Source organism: Panthera tigris, chromosome B1 (genome assembly GCF_018350195.1).
Source record: "Panthera tigris isolate Pti1 chromosome B1, P.tigris_Pti1_mat1.1, whole genome shotgun sequence".
NCBI lineage: Eukaryota > Metazoa > Chordata > Mammalia > Carnivora > Felidae > Panthera > Panthera tigris.
In genome coordinates, this window is record NC_056663.1 from 7,803,827 (window position 1) to 7,826,478 (window position 22,652).

General features: G+C 37.4%; 1 protein-coding gene across 2 annotated transcripts in view; it reads left to right on the top strand.

Moving 5' to 3' along the window:
* Positions 1-22,652, top strand: part of WDR17 (WD repeat domain 17) — a 68,480-nt gene that overhangs the window by 24,245 nt on the left and 21,583 nt on the right. For both annotated transcript variants that reach the window (XM_042982892.1, XM_007080326.3), the window contains exons 7-17: positions 644-812; positions 3,389-3,480; positions 5,898-5,980; positions 7,609-7,695; positions 12,956-13,120; positions 15,061-15,263; positions 16,247-16,396; positions 16,485-16,615; positions 16,918-17,043; positions 18,061-18,216; positions 21,014-21,078. In XM_042982892.1, the coding sequence (XP_042838826.1) occupies positions 644-812; positions 3,389-3,480; positions 5,898-5,980; positions 7,609-7,695; positions 12,956-13,120; positions 15,061-15,263; positions 16,247-16,396; positions 16,485-16,615; positions 16,918-17,043; positions 18,061-18,216; positions 21,014-21,078 (1,427 nt within the window). The remainder of the gene's footprint in view (positions 1-643; positions 813-3,388; positions 3,481-5,897; positions 5,981-7,608; positions 7,696-12,955; positions 13,121-15,060; positions 15,264-16,246; positions 16,397-16,484; positions 16,616-16,917; positions 17,044-18,060; positions 18,217-21,013; positions 21,079-22,652) is intronic.

The following is a 22,652-nucleotide window of genomic DNA, read 5'->3' on the forward strand; positions in this document are numbered from 1 at the left end:
CATGACCTGAGCTAAAGTCAGACACTGAACTGACTGAGCCACCCAGGCGCCCACTTTATAAATTTCTGGAATATAATAATCAGAAAAGACATGTTTTGTGTTTTTGAATTGAAGTTGACAAATGACACTTGGGAATTTTTTTGTATTTTGTTGCTGATTTTTGAGGTATTGTGGTTGAATAAAATCTAGATCTGTATAAAAGAGTCTAGGGGCGCCTGGGTGGCGCAGTCGGTTAAGCGTCCGACTTCAGCCAGGTCACGATCTCGCGGTCCGTGAGTTCGAGCCCCGCGTCAGGCTCTGGGCTGATGGCTCGGAGCCTGGAGCCTGTTTCCGATTCTGTGTCTCCCTCTCTCTCTGCCCCTCCCCCGTTCATGCTCTGTCTCTCTCTGTCCCAAAAATAAATAAAAAACGTTGAAAAAAAATTAAAAAAAAAAAAAAAAAAGAGTCTAGTAATAACAGCACAGAGAACATTCAACCACAGCAGCAATTCTCATTTTGTATTACTATGTTAGTATATATTATCTATTTTAACATGAATGTTTGAAACCGTGGTCCATGTGTCACCTGATTAGACATTGTCATTTGTTCATGAATCACATGAATTGTCCCCAGTAGTACTGACTTCTTTGTGCTGCATTCTCAGGGGCATGTGGAAACAATCTTTGACTGCAAATTCAAACCCGACGACCCCAACCTTTTGGCGACAGCTTCATTTGATGGCACCATAAAAGTCTGGGATATAAACACGTTGACAGCCGTGCACACGTCCCCGGGGAACGAAGGCGTTGTTTACTCCCTCTCGTGGGCTCCAGGTAAGACTCAGCTCATTAAAATAGAGAATACAATTAAATGGAAAAAAAAAAAATACAGCTAAATGACTTTCTTAACTTCTGTTTTCGTTTGGGTTATGTTCTTCTCTCAATGCCATCTTGCTCCAGAGGATTGTAGAGGCAAATTAGTTCTAGCATGTATGTTGGTTCTGTTTTTGTGAGGTTTTGGAATAGACTTCCCCTGCAGGTCTGTTGATTTCGGAGCCCTTCTATGTGACATAATCATTTACGAAAACCACAGTCAGTAAGGGTCATCTTGACCCTTCTGGTTTTAGTTGCATTTGTATAGCTGTTCCTTGAAAGGTACAACACATTTTATATGATAAAAGTTTTCCTTAAAATTTTCATATGAGCCAAACACATGAAAGTAAAAAAAATAATAAAAAATTATAATCCATATCTTTCCCTGATACAGCTATTTGCAAATATGAATGATTATATAACATCACAGTTCCATTGTGACTATGTAATTCTATATAAAGTTCACCTTTGTAATATTGAAGAACTGTTATTGCCAGAATAGGGTCTTTTGTTTTGATCTCAGAAAGATGCTATCTTTATACCTTCCCGTACATAAAGGAGAGAAGAGATGTCCTTGAAACTTCTGACATTTTTTTTCAAAACATTATTGCCCTATAATAAATCACTTTACACACCTAAATGAATTTTTCACTTCATAAAGTATATAGGATGTTTTCCTTACTTGTGCTAACGGTGACATATGAATTTAAAATCCACGTATAACCAGGATATAGCTTTTTTTGAGATTATCTTTTCATGCACAGGGATGATCAGCCTTGAATTTATGGGCTATCGAGGGTTTTAGACATCTTCAGAGATTCTGGGAGTCTCTTGGATTTCATGCATAAAAGTTTTAGCATATGTGTGTATGTGCCAATGTCTGTCAAAGATTATCTTAGGAATCAGATTTTTCATAGAGGTCTGTGATACAAAAAAGGCTAGGAACCTACTGCTGTTTTATTTAGCCCTTATCTCTAACAATCAGGAGAAGATCCAGAAGCCGGTTTTACTTCAAACTCTTAATGACAGTAGTTGTTCTTTTAAGAACATACTTAGTGCCATTATGCATACAAGGCTAATTGAAAACAAAAAGTTACTTCACGAATTAAAAGAGCTAACTAGGTCTCTTACCCGCTGCCTTATTCACATTCATTTCAATTTTGTCTTTTGTGATGACCAACATTTATTAAAGAGGGTCTGAGGTCAGCGCGGTTGAGTAACTTACCCAAGGTTATGTGCGTAGTGGGTGGTGGTGGAATCAAGGTGTGAACAGCTGTCAGTTTGACTTTGAAGCCTGTGTTCTCGGTCAGTGCCATATGCTTCTGCTTAGCAGGGCCCCTGGCTAGGGAGGCAGGAACTGGGCCAGCCGATGCAGTGACATAGCACATGGCAGCCAGTAGCTGGATAGTCTTCCTCCTACAGAATGTTATAGAAGTCTCAACCCTAAAACTTACTTAGAAATTCTAAGTGTAAAAACCATTGTTTGAAATCGTAACCCAGAACCTAATCTTACTGAAAAGCATTATTTCACTCTACATTGAGAATTTGCCTCAAGAAAGTAAACATGTTGGAAAATGGAAATTCTTAAGTTTTTTTTTCTTTGATATTTTGAAATGTGATTACCGATGAATCACTACTTTGGTTAAGTATGGAGAAAATTTAAAAGACTAATGCAGGTCGATAGGAAGTAGAGTAGAGAGGATTGCGTAACTTGCCATAATTTTAGAGTAGCTACTGCAGGAAAAGAAAAAAAAAGTGCAGATTTATGTAGAAACTTCTCCCCAGTAATTTGAGAACCCAAAGGGGGAGCAGAATGAAAATACTAGAAACATGGTAAGGACTTACATATTTTTTCAGGTTTCTAATAATTTATCATTTCTTCCATGTTTTTACTCCATGTTTTACTCCTAGGTAGCACATGGCAACTCTTCCTTTCTTTTAATGGACAAAGTCTCTCTTTGTCTGCCTTGCAAAAAATACTTAAGTCCTAGACCATTTCCTAACTTAGCAGCAGTTTGATTTTCACAGATTTTTTATTTCTTAAAAAGTTTTTTTATTTTTTCTATGATTCTCCCTACAGAAATGCTTTCCTAACCCCTCCCCCAAAATTAACTAGGTGTAAGATAAAGATAAATGTAAGCACTGACAGGGAATGTGATAATATTGAGCAATTATTGATAGTTTTTATATTTGTGATTGTGATAGTTTGTTCATGTCAACGAAAGAGTCTCTTAGACATCCATACTGAGGTATTTACTGATGAAATGATACAATGTCAGAGATTTGTTCCCATGCAACCCAGGAGGGACTATGGACAAAACAAGATTGATGGTGGTTTGGTAATTGTTGAAACTCTGGGATGGTTACATTCATAATACTCTTCTCTGTTGGCATATACTTCATAATTTCCATTATAAAACATTTAAAAAGAACTGTTAATACAAAGTACAAGTCTTACTTTTTCAAAAATTACTTTTTGAAAAGAAATACGTATGTGTCAAACATTTCGTATCATGTCTAACCAATTGTTTCCTAAGGTGACTTAAACTGCATTGCTGGTGCAACGTCCCGAAACGGTGCTTTTATTTGGGATGTGAAAAGGGGCAAAATGGTACAGCGATTTAATGAGGTAAGGTTTATTTTTTGCTAGCTGAGTAGTATGATGGCTTATACTGCCTCATGTTTTGTAAATGCTTTTCTCTCTTAATTTAATAATCACCAGGTGACATTATGTTCTGTCCCTTAGAAAAAAATCCAAGAGAACATACACATGTTGAAATGAACTCTGAAAAATGTAGATGGGTCTAAGATATAAAAATTCTCCTAAAATTACATTAGAGATTCAAAGGAATTCTTTTTTTTTTTTATGTTTATTTCTGAGAGAGGGACAGAGCATGAGTGGGGGAGGGGCAGAGAGACAGGGAGACACAGAGTCAGAAGCAGGCTGCATCCTCTGAGCTGTCGGCACAGAGCCTGACGCGGGACTCGAACTCAAAAACCGTGAGATCATGACCTGAGCCAAAGTCGGTCGCTCAACCGACTGAGCCACCAGGCGCCCCTAGAGATTCAAAGGAATTCTGAATCCTCCTCCACAGAATTTTCTAGGCAGATACTCAATTGGTTGTCAAAAGACCGAACTCAGAACAAGTTCGAAATTACGGCCTGAATTCTGTTACTAACCAGCTTCTGACACCGGCAGAGTCATTTAATGTCTTGAACTGGGTTCTTCGCCTGTGAGATGGTGAAGTTGGATTATACGGTTTCTTGGATTTCCTTCCGCTTCTCAAGTTCTGTTGTTCCACGGCAAGCACGAAAACCTCCCCTCTTCCTGCTTGCAGCGTCTCGGATCGTGCTTGACTTCTGCCTGGAGTTAAATTGCCAGCCCGTATTCTGCAGAGTACCGCTGATATTTGGGAACCACATGATCTTGTTAGAATGTGTTAGGTATGAATCAAGGGAAATAGGAAAAGCATCTCTCACCATTTCAAAATTTCAGTCATTTCAAATGATTGCTATTGAAGTTTATTGAATATATAATTTATTTGAAAATGGTTTATACTTCAGGCTTTCAAACCACTTGCACAAAATCTGATATTCCCACAAGGGTTAAACAGCTTCGATGTTCTAGGGGACACTAAAGTAATGCGGCAAATGCAGCGTATTAGGGAAATGTTACCCACCACCTGTAAGCAAAGACGAAGCCTTGAGGAAGGACCATGTAGTTACGTCCCTCCCTTTCTCTGCATAACAATACTTCCCTTTCAGCTGTGCCCCCAACCTGCCCTCTTCCCTCCCACCAAGAACACCACCTATCCCTTAGTGGTCATGTAAAAAGAAAAGAAGAACTCGAGAAAGAAACTTTTGGCCTTAATTGAAAAATGTTATCCTTAGGTGTCAGTCCTGTTGATCTCTTCTTATAGCATCTTGGCATCTGTGACCTCAAATATGTGTCCATCAGTGCCACCGCGGCCCGTCCGGCCTCCAGCAGCCCTGCATCCTGGCATCGGGGCCGTCTCTCATGTCCATACGGGAAGACTCCCGGCATTCAGTAGCATAGTCGAGACTGATCTAAAAAGTGCCTCCCTCTAGGATGATAAATATGGGACAATGCCAGCTTTAATTAACCGAGTTAGGTACGGTCTTCAAGCCATAAGTGCACTTTCCTTGGGACAAACAAGGCTGACGGAAGGCCTCCACTCCTTCAACTACATGAGTATAGAGACCACCTCCATTTTTGTACCCGTCGTTACACAGCTGCCTACCTCAACCCCCAAAGAGGAAAAAAGAGCCAACTAGAGACCATTTTAGTAAAGGAGTCTTAAAACTCAGGGTAAGAAGTTACTTTAGTCTCTCCCTAGCAGCAGCCACAATTGAACTTAAAGTTAAATAAAAGTTGGAAATGGATTGATTGCAACTTTAATTCACCCATATCCCTGTTGATGAATGACGTTCCCATGAATAATATATTCCTTGTGGTTTTAAAAATCTTTATCATACTACCTGTGACTCTGTCCCTACCCCTTCCCCAGTCCAAGGATGTAGAGGAACAGGTCAACATAGAGTGATTTGTTACAGGAATAACCTTAAATCCATTCTCCTTTGTTTCTATAAAAATAAAACTTCAAAATTTAGAAGAACAGTCACTAATAACAATTTCTTGCAGTATTTCATACACTGCAGTTGTAGCCCTGCGTTAGGAAGCAGATAGATAACCGTCTTCGTGTCGAGTGGCACTTCGGGGAAAGGCATTAAGCAGAGCTTTATTCTACAGATGGCCGAGGAAGCAGATTCTGGCTCTATGCCAGTGTCTGCAAAAAATGAGTAGAGCCACTCAATTTATATGTCAAGACAGAGGTTTTGTTTCTTAAGTGTGATAGCTTTATTCATTTTAAAAGCATATACCTAGCTTTCTGCTGTTGACAATAATGCCTCTGTTAGCGTCATCTAGAGTAACTTCCTAATAGAGAAGCAATACAAGAAGTAAATAAATATGAGAAAAAAGGGGTGAATTATTTTTTATTGATAGGTATTTTGCATTTTTTGAAGCATGGAAAAAACGGAATATTCTGCGTTGCCTGGAGTCATAAAGATTCCAAAAGAATAGCCACCTGCAGTGGTGACGGTTTCTGGTAAGTACTGTGTATGAAGTTATCCTGTTTATAAAAGATACGTTTGATAATACCAATTGTATCGTGTTAGCGCATACATTAAAACAGTCGGTGAGATCCCATTTGTACAGCGCTAGCAACTCTCCTAAATACATGTAAACCCATCTAGGCACATGCTGTGTTGTTTTACTGTATTAGGAATAGGAGTGCGGTGATGTTTAAAACACATAAACCAATAATTCCTTTCTAAATGGAACTACCACCTGAGATATAACTAAAATACTGTGAATTGCCTCAAAGAAACTTGAAGGACTTCTCACTAAGAGCCTAAATAATCCTCACCACATTTTTAAGGGAGTGGTATTCTAGTTTTACAAGTGGCTCAAGAGATACAAGTGCTCTAGAAACTTGTTCACCTTTTGTAGATGCTGTTATTTATAAAAGGATGAAAAGCCTTTGCAAGGAGGAATAAAGTAATACATGTGGGAGATGCCTTTTTTTAGGTGACTAATATCTTTGACCCTGTGTTTCAGAAGTATGTGCTTTCTTCATTCTGTTAAGTCCCAGGAAGAAGTAGGTTTCCAAGAAATGTATGGAAGGGAAGAATTGCCTTTGAGTTAAACAAATGTCTGTTAGCAAATGATGCTACCGTGGAGCTATAAGCATTGTCATCTTTGACAGGTGGTGTAGACACACATGGCTGTTGAGAATATAGTAAGCATTGTCTCCTGTTAGGTTTTGCAATCCCCAGCCCAATTTTCTCTTCCTCATTTTTAACTTTCAGTGAAAAAGATAGTTGTTATGGAAACCAAAGATCTTTTCACCAGGAAGTTAAAAGTTTCAGAAATAACAATATTAGTGACTTTTTCCCCCTGAAAAGAACTAGTTGCTAATCGATAAATAGCCAAATACAAGAGATGTGCCTCTGAGGTTTTTGGTTCGGTGATACACATTTAGCTTTCCCATGCACTGTCAGGACCCCGCTTATTTGATCAATACCACAGGCAGTCACTAAACATTTGTAAGCATAGATCACCACCACTCCCAGGTAGTTCCAAAAGTTTTCATTGGCCTAATGATGTTTGAGACGGTTTTTTCTAGAGACTTAGAAAAACCTGTAATACGTTAGTTTATACACAGCTTCTTTTTTTTTTTTTTTTTTTTAATGGAATCAATAGCCATCGTATTTTGGCAATGATACAGTCGGGTGTTAGAACTTCTTTCTGGCATTAGAATTTGCCAGAAAAATGTTCTAAGTTCTGTGTCTCAGGCTTGGTGCAATAGTACATGCAGCCGGCATTATAAATGGGTTGCAGTAAATACAGATTTTGAACTGCTGAATTTTGAAGCTAAAAGTCAAATGCTTATGTCAGATCCTTGTTTTCAAATACGTGTATTAAACTAGGTGTTTCCTCAACTAATAGTTTCTAAATCAAAATTTATCACCTCCAAATTAAGTGGATCGCCATAATTAATAGTGTCCGATGTAAACATACGTATAATTGGTAATTACACAGTGCTTTTAAATGTTCCCTGTGCTTTGCAGACAAGGTCTCTATCCTTTTGAATTAAACGATTCTGGCTTTGTTTTTGTGAATAACGTATTTAGGGTGTTTTTTCTTCTATTAATATGTCACACTTGCTTTCAGTATTATCCGAACGGTTGACGGTAAAGTGTTGCACAGATACAAGCACCCCGCTGCGGTGTTCGGTTGTGACTGGAGCCAGAACAACAAGTAAGAATTCTGCTCTCGAGATAAGTAAAAACTTCGTAGCTTTTAAGTAACCATGAAATTTAATGTTACTCCCATAGGTGGTACTCCTCACTCTTTTTAGGTAATGGTCGTTTTGCCTGGTCTTGTGATTGTTCCAGCTGATGCTCTAGGAAGAAGCAGAGGGCTAGCTAATAAGAAGTGCAGAGCAAGTCTAATCTGCATGTAGCTTCTCCACAGAGGTGTAGGTAGCCCTTTCCCTAAACCCACTTAGCGATCTCTCCAGTGGTTTTCTCCCACCAGGACTCTCCATCGCTGCCCACTTCATGCCTGTGCTGTGGCATTGGAGGACTTCCTCAAACGGAGAACCCGCATGCAGAGTTCTGAACGGTCATCCTTGCTTAAGACCCTAGTGTATTCACCATATGAACGTCGGCTCAGATTTAAAAATTGATCCAATTTTTAAGTCAAACCCCTAGTAAAACCGATCCTTCAAGTCACCGCACTTCCAAGATTCTTGCGTTTCAAACCTCTCCTTAGGCTATATAAATTATACATAGAAATTCAGACTTTCTTTAGATATTGTGAAATAATGTAAAAATGAGACAGCTCATTTTCATGCCACAGCTTTCCCTCATGCTGTCTCCCTTTATCTAGGATTTGCTTCCAGCCCCACACCCATACAGTACAGCTCATCTGTACTGTATGTAGGTAATGTCCACCCCTGCTCTGGCTCTCAGGTCCAAACCACTTCTACAGAAAAGTGTTCTTTGACCCCCGTATTAGGTAAATTTCTCCTGTGATATCCTGGGAACACTTAACGTAATGAAATTAATTATAACAAATAAAGTTAAATAAATATTAGAGCAGAAATCAGTGATACAGGGTTGCCTAGCTGGTTTAGTCAGTGGAGCATGTGACTCTTGATCTCGGGGTTGTGAGTTTGAATCCCACACTGGGTGTAGGGATTACTTAAAAATAAAATCTTAAAAGAATGATATAGAAACTAAAAAAACAAAAACAAAAACCCCATAGAACAGATCAGTGAAAACAGGAACTGGTTCTTTGAAAAGATGAACAAAATTGGTAAACCTCATTCAAGACTCATTAAAAAAAGAGATGCCAAATAAAATTATTAACGAAAGAGGAGAAATAACACCCAACATCGCAGAAATACAAACGATTACAACAGAATATAATGAAAACCTATGTGCCAACAAATTGGACAACTTAGAAGGAATGGATAAATTCCTAGAAACATATAACCTACCAAAACTAAAGCAGGAAGAAATGAAATTTGAACAGACCAATTACCAGCAATGAAGTTGCATCAATAATCAAAAAACCCCAAAACAGAAGTCCAGGACCAGACGGCTTCACAGGCAAATTCTATCAAACATTTAAAGAGTTAGTACCTGTTTCTTCAAACTATTCCAAAAAAAATACAAGAGAAAGGAAAACTTTCACATCCATTCTATGAGGTCAGTATCACCCTGATACCAAAATCAGGTAAAGACACCACAGGAGAGAGAACTGCAGGTCAATATCTCTCATGAATATAGATGCAAAAATCTAACAAAATATTATTAGCAAACCAAATCCAACAATATTTTTTTAAAAATTGGGAGCACATGGGTGGCTCAGTTGGTTAAGTGCTCAGGTCATGATCTCAAGGCTAGTGAATTGAGCCCTACATTGGGCTCTCTGCTGTCAGTGCAGAGCCTGCTTTGGATCCTTTGTCTCCCCCCCCCCCCGCCCCCTCCCCTACTCACATATTGTCTCTCTCTATCTCTCAAAAATAAACATTAAAAAAAATTCAGGGGCACCTGGGTGGTTCAGTTGGTTAAGCATCCGACTCAGTCTCAGCTCAGGTCATGATCTCACGGTTCGTGAGTTCAAATGCTGCATCGGGCTACATGCTGTCAGTGCAGAGCCTGCTTGGGATTCTCCCTCTCTCTCTGTCCATCCCCTGCTCTCTCTCTCTCTCTGTCTCTCTCTTTCTCTCTTTCTCTCTTTCTCTCTTTCCCCCTCAAAATAAATAAACTTTAAAAAATTTTTTGAAAATCAGGGGAAACTGGCTGACTCAGTCTGTTAAGCATGCAACTCTTGATTTTGGCTTAGGTCATGATCTCAGGGTTGCATGATCGAGCCCTGTGTCAGGCTCTGTGCTAGGCATGGAGCCTGCTTAAGTTTCTCTCTCTCTCCCTACTCCTCACCCCCACTCATGTACTCACTCTCTCTAAAAAAAGAAAAAAGAAAAATCATACACCACGATCAAGTGGGATTTATTCCTGGAATGCAAGGGTGGTTCAGTGTTCGCAAATTTATCAATATGTCATATCAATAAGAGAAAGGATAAAAACCATATGATCATTTCAATAGATGCAGAAAAACCGTTTGACAAAGTACAACATCCATTCGTGATAACCCTGTGCAAAGTAGGCCTAGAGGGAACATATCTCCACATAATAAAGGCCATATATGAAAAACCCACAGCTAACATCATACTCCGTGGTCAAAACTGAGAGCTTCTCCCCTAAGGTCAGGAAGAAGACAAGAATGTCCACTCTCCCAACTGTCATTCAACATAGTACTGGAAGTCCTAGCCACAGCAGTTAGACAACATGAAGAAATACAAGGCATCCTAATTGGTAAGGAAGAAGTAAAACTCTAGTTCCAGATGACATGATACTGTATAAAGAAAACACTTAAGGCTCCACCAAAAAACTATTAGAACTGAAAAAAGAATTCAGTAAAATTGCAGGATACAAAAACCAATATACCGAAATCTGTTGCATTCCTATACACTAATAATGAAGCAGCAGAAAGTGAAATTAAGGGGCCGCCTGGGTGGCTCAGTCAGTTGAGCATCTGACTCTTGATTTTGGCTCAGGTCATGATCTCACAGTTCATGGGATTGAGCCCCATGTTGGGCTTCATGCTTAGTGTGGAACCTGCTTGGGATTCTCTCCCTCTCTCCCTCTGCCACTCTCCCGTGCTCATTATCTCTCTCTCTCTCTCTCTCTCTCTCTCTCTCTCTCTCTCTCTCTCAAATGAAAAAAAAGTGACATTAAGAAAACAATCCAACTTATAATTGCACCAAAACCAAAAAAATTTCTAGGAATAAATTTAACCAAAGGGGAAAGACCTCTACTCTGAAAACTGTAAAACACTTTAACAGAAATTGAAGATGACACAGAGAAATGGAAGGACATTCTGTGCTCATGGGTTGTAAGAACAAGTCCTGTTAAAACGAACGAAGATGTGGCATGTACAGAATGGAATATTGTTCAGCCATAAAAAAAGAATTAAATCTTGCCATTTGCAATGATACGGATGGATCTACGGGGTATTATGCTAGGTGAAGTAAGTCAGGGAAAGACAGATACCATAGGATCTCCCTCATGTGGAATCTAAGAAAACAAACGAGCAAAGGGAAAGAAAAGAGGCAAACCGAGAAACAGACTCTAAACTATGGAAAACAAACTGATGGTTATCAGAGGGAAGGTGGATGAAGGGATGGGGGAAATAGGAGATGGAGGTTAAAGAGTACACTTGTGATGAAAAAAAATCAACCAGGAACTACTTGACACACAAATATTAGCCATGTGAGTAATAAATATATACATATATAATCTTTAAAAAAACATAATAAAATTAAATTTTAGTTGGAAATTGGCTGTCTCACCCTCTAAAATGTAAGCTCCATGAGATCAGCAACTGTTCTCTATTTTTAGGAGCGTATTCTCAGCAAAACACTGTGCTGCTGACCCTCACTGTGCCTTGAACAAAGTGACTATTTAAAAAGTATTTCTTCAGTATACAAATGGATAGGATTACCTTGTATCCGACCGATAGACTAGTTCTACATTCGTATTTCTCTGCTTTATATGGTTGGTAAGCGTTTGACTAGTTGAAATAAAAATTAGATATTAACGCAATATGTTTTCTTGGTTAAAAAAAAAGTCCTTTATACTTAACTTGCATGCTTACTACCAAGTGTACCTAATAAATTTCATTTTTATTTTTAAAAGCTTTTTAAAAAATGTTCTAATAGAGTATCCATATTTTAGGTACCACCTTAGGAGATAAGTGAAAAATACCTTGAACTTACAAAGTTTACTCATAATATATCTCTGAATTTACAATTTGGATGTCTGTACATTCCTTGAATGTTTATTATTTAATTTTTAAGGTTTTATATTTATGTATCCACATACATATAGCCACGAAGACGTACTCATGTATACATGTAAATATTTGTATTACGCAAAGTGTATTTCCCCATGTGTAGAACCTGGCCCATTTATCAGTGGGACTTAGGCAGATGTGATAATGCACATTTAGAGATGGGCATGCCAGTTGCAAACTGGTGTATTTCTGCATGTGGGCTTAAGTAAATATAAGTATTATGACCCGTATGACAAAAATCAACAATTTGAAGGAAGGTTGTGATGACAGTTGGGTCCAAATGTGTAACTTCCTCTCTTTACGTTTAGAGTGTGGGGGCTGTTGGTATGATCATTAATGATCATTAGTGATTTCCACAGTTCCACCCTGTTAGTGCTGGAGTTAGTGCCCTAACTCCATTTGGAACAGTATTCCAAGTATGACACTAGGGTATAAATGGTTGCTTAGTTTACTCTCAGTCTCTTGAGAATAACAAACGAATATCATGAAAAGATCAGATCCACATATTATGTTTCCAGAGGATCCTTAGTGGGAACAGTTAAAGCATCTCCTACTGGAGTAGCCACCAAAGAGAATTGGCAACCCAGGACTGTAACTTTCGTCGGCTGGGACAGCCTTGTCTGCAGGGAGCTTTCCCAGCATCCTTCAGGGGAAGCATTGCTATTTGTACTCGTGCCACAGAAAAATTTCTATGATTAATAATTTGCTTACCAGCAAGGAGGCAAATCTCAGTTACTCACCATTGCGGACCCTCGTTAAGACCCAATAGCTATGAAATATAAAGGTAGGAGAAGTATTCACCAAGTTATGAACCTGGACATTTAAAAAAAGACCTTATAGAAATACAGATTCCATGATCTCTGATCTAAGATTAAAAATAAAAATTCAACCAATTAAAAGGGAATATAAGGAAACCCTTCACACTATGGCAGTTTCTGGAAATAATGGTTTTACTTCTGTGAGTTTTCTAACTACGTTAAGGAAGCAAAAAATTCTAGTTTCAGAAATTAGAACTGTAATACATTTTAAAATTATCAGTAACAAATAATATCAACTTTTTTCATATTTTAATGTGCCACTGATGATATTTCAGAGACATGATAGCCACTGGCTGTGAAGATAAAAATGTTCGTGTCTATTACGTAGCCACCAGCTCTGATCAACCGCTGAAAGTCTTTAGTGGGCACACTGCCAAAGTGTTCCATGTTAGATGGTCTCCTCTGCGGGAGGGAATTCTTTGCAGTGGCTCTGATGACGGGTATGTAGTTTTGGATTTTAATTTTTTAGTCCTTAAAATCATAAGCTTATAATTTTCTAGAAATGTACATATTCGTGTGATCCAACTTTTGGGTGAAAATATGTAACAAGTACACACAGGCAGTTAACACTTACCTAATTGCATTTAGCCAAAAGTAAATTAAATTTTGCCACACTTAAGTTGTCATCATATTCACGATTTCTATTTCCTTAACTTGTTTTGTTTACTATGGATGCTTATTTCTATCTTATTAGAGACAAAGTTAACAGAAACAAAATTTTTAAAAGATCAGTTCGGAAAGAGAAAAAAGATCCAAAACAAATAAATCTCTGTAAAACACAAGAATTTTTTAAAATAATGACCCAATATTTAATATGGAAACCAGCTGTACTCTGTTTTCATTAGGAAAAGAAAAGATGATCTTGTATTTTAGCGTAAACAGAATGTGTTTAGAAATGAGAGTGATTTAACATTTTTTTTTCGGGGTTTGTGAAAAAGTTCCTGAAATCTTTTCTATGTTTTATATTCAAACAGGATAGATTTGCATAGTACAGCTTGGTCCCTATTTTAATACAAGATAAATTAGGGTAAAAAAAAAATCTTACTTTAGGCAGATAGAAATCTGTATACAGTCACCACAGGTTTAATATTGAATAATTATTTTCATCTTGAAATTTTGGCATCCATCCAAATTTCATAAGAAAAACAATGTGAAGTTTCTGTGGGTTTTCACTGGAAATGTTACTTAAAGTAAGGTTATAATGTCAAAGTGAAGGAGTTGACTTTATGGTAAGTCTGTTAACATAGACTTCAGTGTCTAAATTCTATGGGTACATGGAAAAAAGTATAATCTTCAGCCATTGTCTAAGAAATATTTCTCAGAAAGGTAGTAGTAAGCATTTTACTTATTTATGATAATGAAACTTGAAAGTCTTGTAAATTCAGGTTATTGATCCCGTTAGTAGTCATATAGGTGATAGCATGCTGTTGGCACCTGTAAATAATGCTTATGTGCAGTGGGGTATATCAAACTCTTTTTGTGTTTGGCTACCAAATATAATTATGTTAGCCTAATGTTTGCCTAATCTCAATTATGTCATAAAGCAATACCTGTTCTAGGGAATGCCTCTTAGAATAAATTATTTTGATACAACTCACTTTAGCATAATCTTATTTATGAAAGAGTGATATCAACTCAATCGATTAAGTTAAAAATAACTTAAATGGTAGCATAAGAGATTAGCACAAAGTTAGGTTATGATATGCCTGGACACATTGTCCTGTACTAGGGTAAGGGGAAGAAAAAGGAAGTCTTTATAATAGAAAGCAAAAATAAATATGCCTTAAATAAAATTATATATTGTGTCTTCTTTACTTTGTACAATGGGTAGACTCAAGTAATGTCATGAATTCAGTTATGTTTGAATTTTGTACTTGATTTTAGACTGATTGCACACTGACTAAGCCACTTATTTTATTGACCAAAACATGAAGGAATGATTTACTCTTTGATAAGAGCATAAAGATGAATTGCTTGTTCAAATAATACCCATCATCAAACATGCTATATTTTCATGATGTACAAATAATGTGAGGGCTGTTAGATTATTTTATATGTATTATTAGTCATATTTTTCTTTTGGCTTTATCTGTTCTGGATATTTCTCTTGAAGAAAGAAATGTTTTAAGTATATAAACTGGAGTAGTATATTTAGTATCAGTAGTAAAGGAACAGTTAAAGTAAGGAAAAATATGTTGAAGTAGGCTAGCTCTAGCCTAATTATTTGTTCATTTCCATGATGAAAAGAATTGTAGTAGAACTTGAAACTAAAAAGCTTTTCCAGTTTACGGAGAAATAATTGTACTCCACTAAGAGTGTGTCAGTACTTTAGATAAGTTATAACTTGAATGGTATCATATACATAATATTCTGTTTTCAGTTCTGTTCGAATCTGGGATTATACTCAGGATGCTTGCATAAACATTCTTAGTGGCCACACTGCACCTGTGAGGGGATTAATGTGGAATACTGAGATCCCTTACCTTCTCCTGTCTGGCAGCTGGGACTACACTATAAAAGTATGGGACACTCGAGAAGGAACTTGTTTGGATACTGTTTATGATCACGGTGCAGATGTATATGGTAATGTGTTTTTCATGTACTTTCAAATTTTGTTGTATTACTGATGGTTATAATTTCTGAGAAAAGCAGTATTTTTTGAATAAGGCTTACAGTGCTTCATTTTAAAATAACGTTTTTCTTACTAGAAATTGTACTTGTTTGTTATTGAAATGTCAGAATACACAAGATAATCCAAAACGTCATGAGAAATTATTTGTGTTTCTGTGCACACGGACACACGCACACACATATGGCTTGGATTTTTCTCCCTTCCTTTACCATCCCTTCATAAAGAAGTTGTGAAACAGGGAATCATTGATTAAGTAGATAGAACTTACCAAACCATTCTTCTGCCTTTACTCTTGGATATTTAGGACAATATTTTATATTTTAATGTGATACTAAGTCAATAAATATAATTGAGCTGAGTATGGAAACCAGATTTCTTGTCTTTTGCATGTCACTTTCATTTGTAAACCCAAACTTTGATGCAAAAATGGTTCCTTAGAGAAAGGTACCGAATTCTAGCCACTTGTGTCCATATATGTCATATCAGCGGACTTTTAGTTGAAGCAGTGGGGCTGAGCATGTGGGAGAGATACTGTTTCTGGATGTTGTTAACTGGAAGGTCCCAACTGTTCCTTCTTGCAGTTGGAACTTCCGTCCATCTACCATTACCATTACCATTACCATTACCATTACCATTACCATTACCATGTACTCCATTGGCATGATAATATGCTTGCTGCTGAACCACCCGAAATGTAATTTCAACATTTTCATCCAGGACCATTTGCTAATCATTATTCAATTTTGTATCCATATTAATAGACTATGCTAAATAATTTCTTATATTCTTGTATCATTTTCAGCCAAAATAGAAATGCTGTCTTAAAACACTCCTTTATAACTTCAATTCTGTAGAAGTTTTATGAGATACATACAGATGAAAAGCATTTTTCAGTGTTTACTTTAGTTAAAGTAGGTTTCTTTTTTTCCATCAGGGTTAACATGCCATCCCAGCCGCCCCTTCACCATGGCATCTTGTTCCCGTGACTCTACAGTGAGACTCTGGTCATTAACACCTTTAATCGCTCCTTTACCAATAAATATTCTGGCAGACAGATCTTGGGAAGAAATTATCGGGAACATTGGTATTGCCAACATGCATGCATTAGATTTTATTTTTTCAATACTATCTTCTAAGCAATCCTTTCTCACTGAATTATGTCTGTTCTTTAGATCATGCTGTGGAACAAGGCACTCCCCCTCTATTGTGTGGTAAAGTATCAAGAGATATTAAACACGAAATAGAGAAGCTAACTGGTAATCCTCGAGCAAAGAAGCTAAGATGGTTTTCAGAGTGTTTATCAGTGAGTATTATAGGAATTAGGTGAACATTTTCCCTGTAGTCTAAACGAGTCATGACAACTATTGTCCTCAAGTTATCACGTATTTGCTCATATCATCCCAACTCAGTGGGTCCCTCTGAACATAGCTCATACAGAGTAATAAAACAAATGGAAACCAGAAACAATAAATGAGATAAAGCATAGTTATAATTTTGTTAATCTTTCAATTTAAATATGCCTTCATTGTGTTTGTGAAGATGCAAAGTTCCGTGTGGTTTTTAATTCATCCTTGTATCTTTGGTTTTTCTGTATCAACCTTTTAGCCTCCAGGTGGCAGTGACAACTTATGGAACTTAGTTGCTGTGGTAAAAGGACAGGATGATAGCTTGCTCCCTCAGAACTACTGTAAAGGAATAATGCATTTGAAACATCTGATTAAATTTAGAACGGTAAGTATGTATGTCAGGATCATGTACTCAAGCCCAAATTATTTTTGCCTTTTCACTGTTGAAATATAAACATTATTTTTCAAAATTTACATAATTAGAGTTAGTAAAGTAAAATGAGTAACCACTAAGAACATAAATAGTAAAAACCGATCATGAGAATATGAATTATTTGAGACCAGATTAAGGCAGCCACGGTTTCTATAGGTTGAATCTCGTGTAATTCTTCAAAGTCACTTGGCACCACCTGAAGTGGTGTTACCCTTATCCTATTACCAGGTGACCATGACGTGTGGACCCCTCTGATTTTAGTCTCAGAGGCTGAATACACTGTATTCTCGGATACGTTTTATCAAAACTGGCCATATTATAGCTCTTAATGAATTTCATTTCGAAATTATCAGTGACCTTATCCCTGGAGTGATATACCATACAAACAGACCACTCCTGGAACCTGAAAGAGGAAATAGCTTTTCTATTTGCAATGAAATATCCGCGGTTAACTCAACTGTCGGTGAGGAGAACCATTCCAGAGATGTGGATGGAAAGGTCATACGGAACAGTTATTTTCATAAAGGAGCGCCTTGATCACAAACGACACCTACCCACTACAACTCTTACCACCTGACAGTAGGAGAGCCTAGAGAGTGAGCCTGTCACTTTTAATTTTTGAGAGTTTTCATATGTTTTCACCAGTTACATATCACTCTATCATTCACTACTTTTTGGCCCCTGGACTTGTATCTAACCATAACAGCTGCTAAGTTTTAAGGACAGTGGGATTTAGCCTTTCTCTACCCCATACCAGACACATCTACTCTTTACTCCCCACACACATCAAAATATTAAGGTGAAAGAGGTATCATGTTTTATAGAGAAAAAGTATTGATTTTTAAAAATACCTAATTTCCATTGCTATCTGCTTTTAAAATATGTGCCCATGTAATGCTTTTATAATCATCTTTTATCACCAGCTCTTGTGTAACAAAATTTAGAACATTTTGTTTTCTTTTTAACCAGTCTGAAGCCCAAGAATTAACAACAGTCAAGATGTCTAAATTTGGTGGTGGTATTGGTGTGCCCACTAAAGAGGAAAGACTGAAGGAGGCTGCAGAAATACATTTGAGATTAGGACAAATTCAGAGATACTGTGAACTTATGGTTGAACTTGGAGAGGTAATGTGCTAAAATCAATGAGTTTAACAAAGTATTGTAAGTATTGGTGGAAGACTAAATATTAAGCTTATCTCAGGTAGTGTGCCTGAGAACAGTACTTACCAGAGTGAGATTTCCCAGGCCAGCAGCATCAGCATTAACTCGGGAACGGGTTAGACGTGCATTTCCCAGCCCACACCTACACAATCAGCAACTCCAGGGATGTAGCCCAATGACATGTGCTTTTATAAGCCCTCCAGGTTATTCACATGCCTGAAGCCTGAGAACCACTGCCCTGGGGTAGGATCTTTGATTCCCTTTGATATCTAAAAAATACCCATGTTGGCTAATTTGCTCACATTGGTTTCCCCTCGCTAATACGATTTGTTGTGACTAAACCCCACACTGGCCACAAGAAGGGTTGTCACTGAGGATTTTCTGGTGAATTAGGTCCTAGGGCACATCCTGAGTTAGAGGACTGATTCAGCAAAACAGAGTTTTCAAGAAAAAGGTTGAGATAAATCTATCCTATTAAAGTTAGGGTAGTGGTTATTTTTGGAAAGTGGGTGGCAAACAAACTAAGACAAGAAGGAGAAGGGGTTTCTGTTTCTTGATCTGGATGTGGTTACTTGATTGTTTTTAGTTTGTGAAAATTTATGGAGCTTTTTGTTTTTCTGAATGTCTACATTGTTCAACAAAAATTCTCCCAACCCTCCCCCCTCCAAAAAAAATGGCAGGGATTCATTTCATAGTTGATGAAAAGCTCTAAGTTAGTTATTTTATAATTACAAAATACTATTAAGTGTACTATTAAATAATATAAAGTAAAAGTGAACAATAAAGTTACATTAAAATATATCAAAATTAAATTTAACTCACCTTTTTATTCCCCTATACACTAGAAACAAATAATTACTGCTTGACCTAAAACAAAATGTCATTTTAAAATGTTACTGAAAACACATTGCAAACTATAAAGTGTTCAGGAGCAGTATAAAAATTTTACTTCTAAAGAAATAGAGGTTTGGCTTAAAGGTTACCTTTCTAGCAAGACACTGTTAGAGTATGGATCAAATTCAAGAAGAAAAAGAATAAATAAATTTTGGTAGAATACTAATTCTTCATCTTCCTGAGTTTTATATTTGGGTATATATTTTTTAAAGCTATATTGAATTCACATTTAAAGATACTTTCACAGTGTCCACTTGTGGAGCTTGAGAATTTTGTTGTGCAAGGTCATCAGTGTTCTTAACGATCCAAAACACTGTCCTTCCAATCCTTAAGAAATACAGACGTCTTTGGAGCGCTTCACGATATCCTTCTTCTGTAGTTTCTGATTCTTTGAGATTAATTCTGTGAGATTAGGAAAACAGTTAATGTCTCCACTTACAGGACATGTTTTTATAGAAAAGGCTTGATGATTTCAAAGTTCATTCAATCTACATTTTAACTTGTTTCTTGCATTTGCCTCTACTATAATAAAGACAAATTTTCCCTAAAAGCATAATTTAGGTTACATTTTTCTAAAAAGGTAACATGACGACAGGGGTTCCTGGGTGACTCAGTCAGTTAAGCGTCTGACTCTTGACTTAGGTCGTGATCTCATGGTTCATGAGTTTTGAGCCCCCATTCTGGCTCTGCACTGATAGTGTGGAGCCTGCTTGGTATTTTGTCTCTTTCTTCCTCTCTCTGTCCATCCCCGCTTGCTCTCTCTCAAAATAAATAAAAATAAACTTAAATAAAAAGGAAACACGACTACAAATAATGTAGTATTAAAAAGTTGCCATTTTGTACACCCAAAACTAACTTTATACTCTATGTTAACTAACTGGAATTTAAATAAAAACAAAAAACATTTACCTATTTAAAATTTAACCTATTATTTTCAGGCTAATTACGAATCTTCTAGCCGTAATTGTAGTAGAATTCTACTGTTTGGGAGAACCTTAATTAAAATGAAGTTTAGATCCATGTTGTGATATTTAGAATTCTTCGCCCTCACTTCCCTTGTAGACATGAGTTCAGTGAAGTCTATGTTTTCCATATAATTGTCTCACTTGCCTTGATTGAACAATGATCTTTACTAACAGTCTAATTTTTAGAATATGAAGATCAGGGATGCCTGGGTGGCTCAGTTGGTTAAGTGTCCGACTTCAGCTCAGGTCACAATCTCAAGCTTCGTGACCTAGAGCCCCGTGACGGGCTCTGTGCTGCCAGCTCAGAGCCTGGAGCCTGCTTCGGAGTCTGTGTCTCCCTCTCTCTCTGCCCCTCACCCACTCGTGCTCTGTCTCCATCTCTCAAAAATGAATAAACGTTAAAAAAAATTAAAATAAAATACGAAGATCAGTTTATCAACTATAAAGAAAGATATGACAATAAATAAAATTTGTGAAAAAACAAAGAATAAAAATAGAAATAAATGTCATATTTTTTAAACAGAAGAATTTCAGTGTGTATTATTTTGAACATAGGACACAGATTACCATAGAACAGATTACTCTGGTGTTGTGTCAGAAGGGGAGTTACTATGTTTTTTAAACTACACACTTAGGTAGTACTATTCCTCTCCCCTCCCACTGCCCCCTGTCTAGGTTTGGGATTTTCGTTGCTGAATAATACAATTTACATATTTTACTTTATTTTAAAATGTAATATTTATACTCTGTGGAATGGGATAGAATTCAGAAATATTCCTGGAAATCTAAACACCCTAAAAACACACGAAAAACTCGTATTAAAAATGTGAGTTCGTTAAAAAAAAAAAAAAAAAAAAAAGTACAGTCAAAATACACTTTGCCTTTCTTGTTTTCTGTTCTAGTGGGACAAGGCCTTGTCAGTCGCACCGGGGGTGTCTATGAAATACTGGAAGAAGTTAATGCAGAGGTAAGCACAGAGTCTGTGTCCAAATAGATGTTTTAAAATATGTTAAAATGGAAGCAATATATAAATAGTAGCTTTTGAAATTTTCTAGTCTTAGGTTGTCTTTAAAAACAGCTGAGTTTTATGTCTGCTAATGCCGTAAATTAAATGAATTGGTTACAAGTCACTTGGTGTTCTTCTGTTTGACCTGGCATCTGAGAAAGACAGTGGAAGGGAGATTCTCCATGTCAATGGAGGGATTGACAGATGAGTAAACATACTTATTGGATAATATATTGCTACTGAAATATAGGTGGTAAGATTTTCTGAAGGTTTCCTAAAGTTCACAGAGTACTTCTTCTGTAAATAATCTCAGTTCTCTTTGGCCACCAATCCTTGCCGTCTCCTGTCCGTGAATACGAGGGAGGCACTGGTGAAGCCTCTTTCTGAGACGTGTTGGTTTCCTATGGCCCCTGTAACAAAGTATTATAAACTGGTTGGCTTCAGACCCACAGAAATTTATTCTCACAGCCCAGAGGCTAGAAGGCCAATATCCACTTGCCGGGAGGACTGGTTCCTACTGAGGTCTTTGAGAAAGAATCTGTTCCACGTGTTTTCCCCAGCTTCTGGTGGTTACTGGCAGTCGTCGGCCTTCACTGAGTCATGGGTGCACCACTCGAACCCCTGCTTTCTTCTCACGGTGCCTTAGCCCCTGTGTGTCTGTGTGCACATTCCCTTCTTTCTTGGAGGACACCAGTCATAGCAGATTGAGGGTCTACCCTCAACCAGTTGAACTCCCTCTTTACTGATTACATTAGCAAAGACCCTCTTTCCAAATAAGGTTACATTTGTAGAGACCGTGGTTTGTCCTTCAGTAAACGTGTTTTGGGCAGACACATTTCAACTCACAGCGTAAGACTGTTCCCTATTCTAGTCGTTCAGGGAATATTTATTTTTTTAGTGCTCACTATGTGTCTAGCACTGTGCTAGGCCTGTAGACTACTATTTCATGACTAATTCCCTTGATTCTGGCCTTAAAAATGAAAAAGTTTGATTTTTCTTCCACGAGACATGATTTAGAAGCAAATTCAACTGCAACTCACATGTATAAATAAAAATCTGCCTGAGGCTATGCATGAAATGCAGAAGGACTAATGAACACATTTGCCGTTGGAAAGCAGACCGTTCCCTGGCACCTATTTTCCCAGCAATAAGTGCATCAGCGGGCTGGCTGTGGGCTCCCTGTCTTAAGTTCTAAAAATCCCAAAGAATTCCAAGTTCCTGTACCCTCACTGCACACTTGTGAATGTTATCTCCCCCCGCCCCCACCGAAATCTTTAATAAAGCCATGTTAGCAGACAATGTTTCTTTCACGAAACAATTGTGTTTCAACCTCAGCAAAAACTGTTTCAGATATCTTTGGAAACCAACACCTGCTTTTCTCTACTCCTTAATTCACATGGTGGCCAGAAAATGGTCTCCTCACGGCTCCTAAATTTATGTTGTATAGATGCAACCATTCAGAGAGATTGGCCATTTCTCGGTCCTAGTTCCTTAGAAGGGGATATTATTACTCCTCTAACAAAGAAATCAGTGTC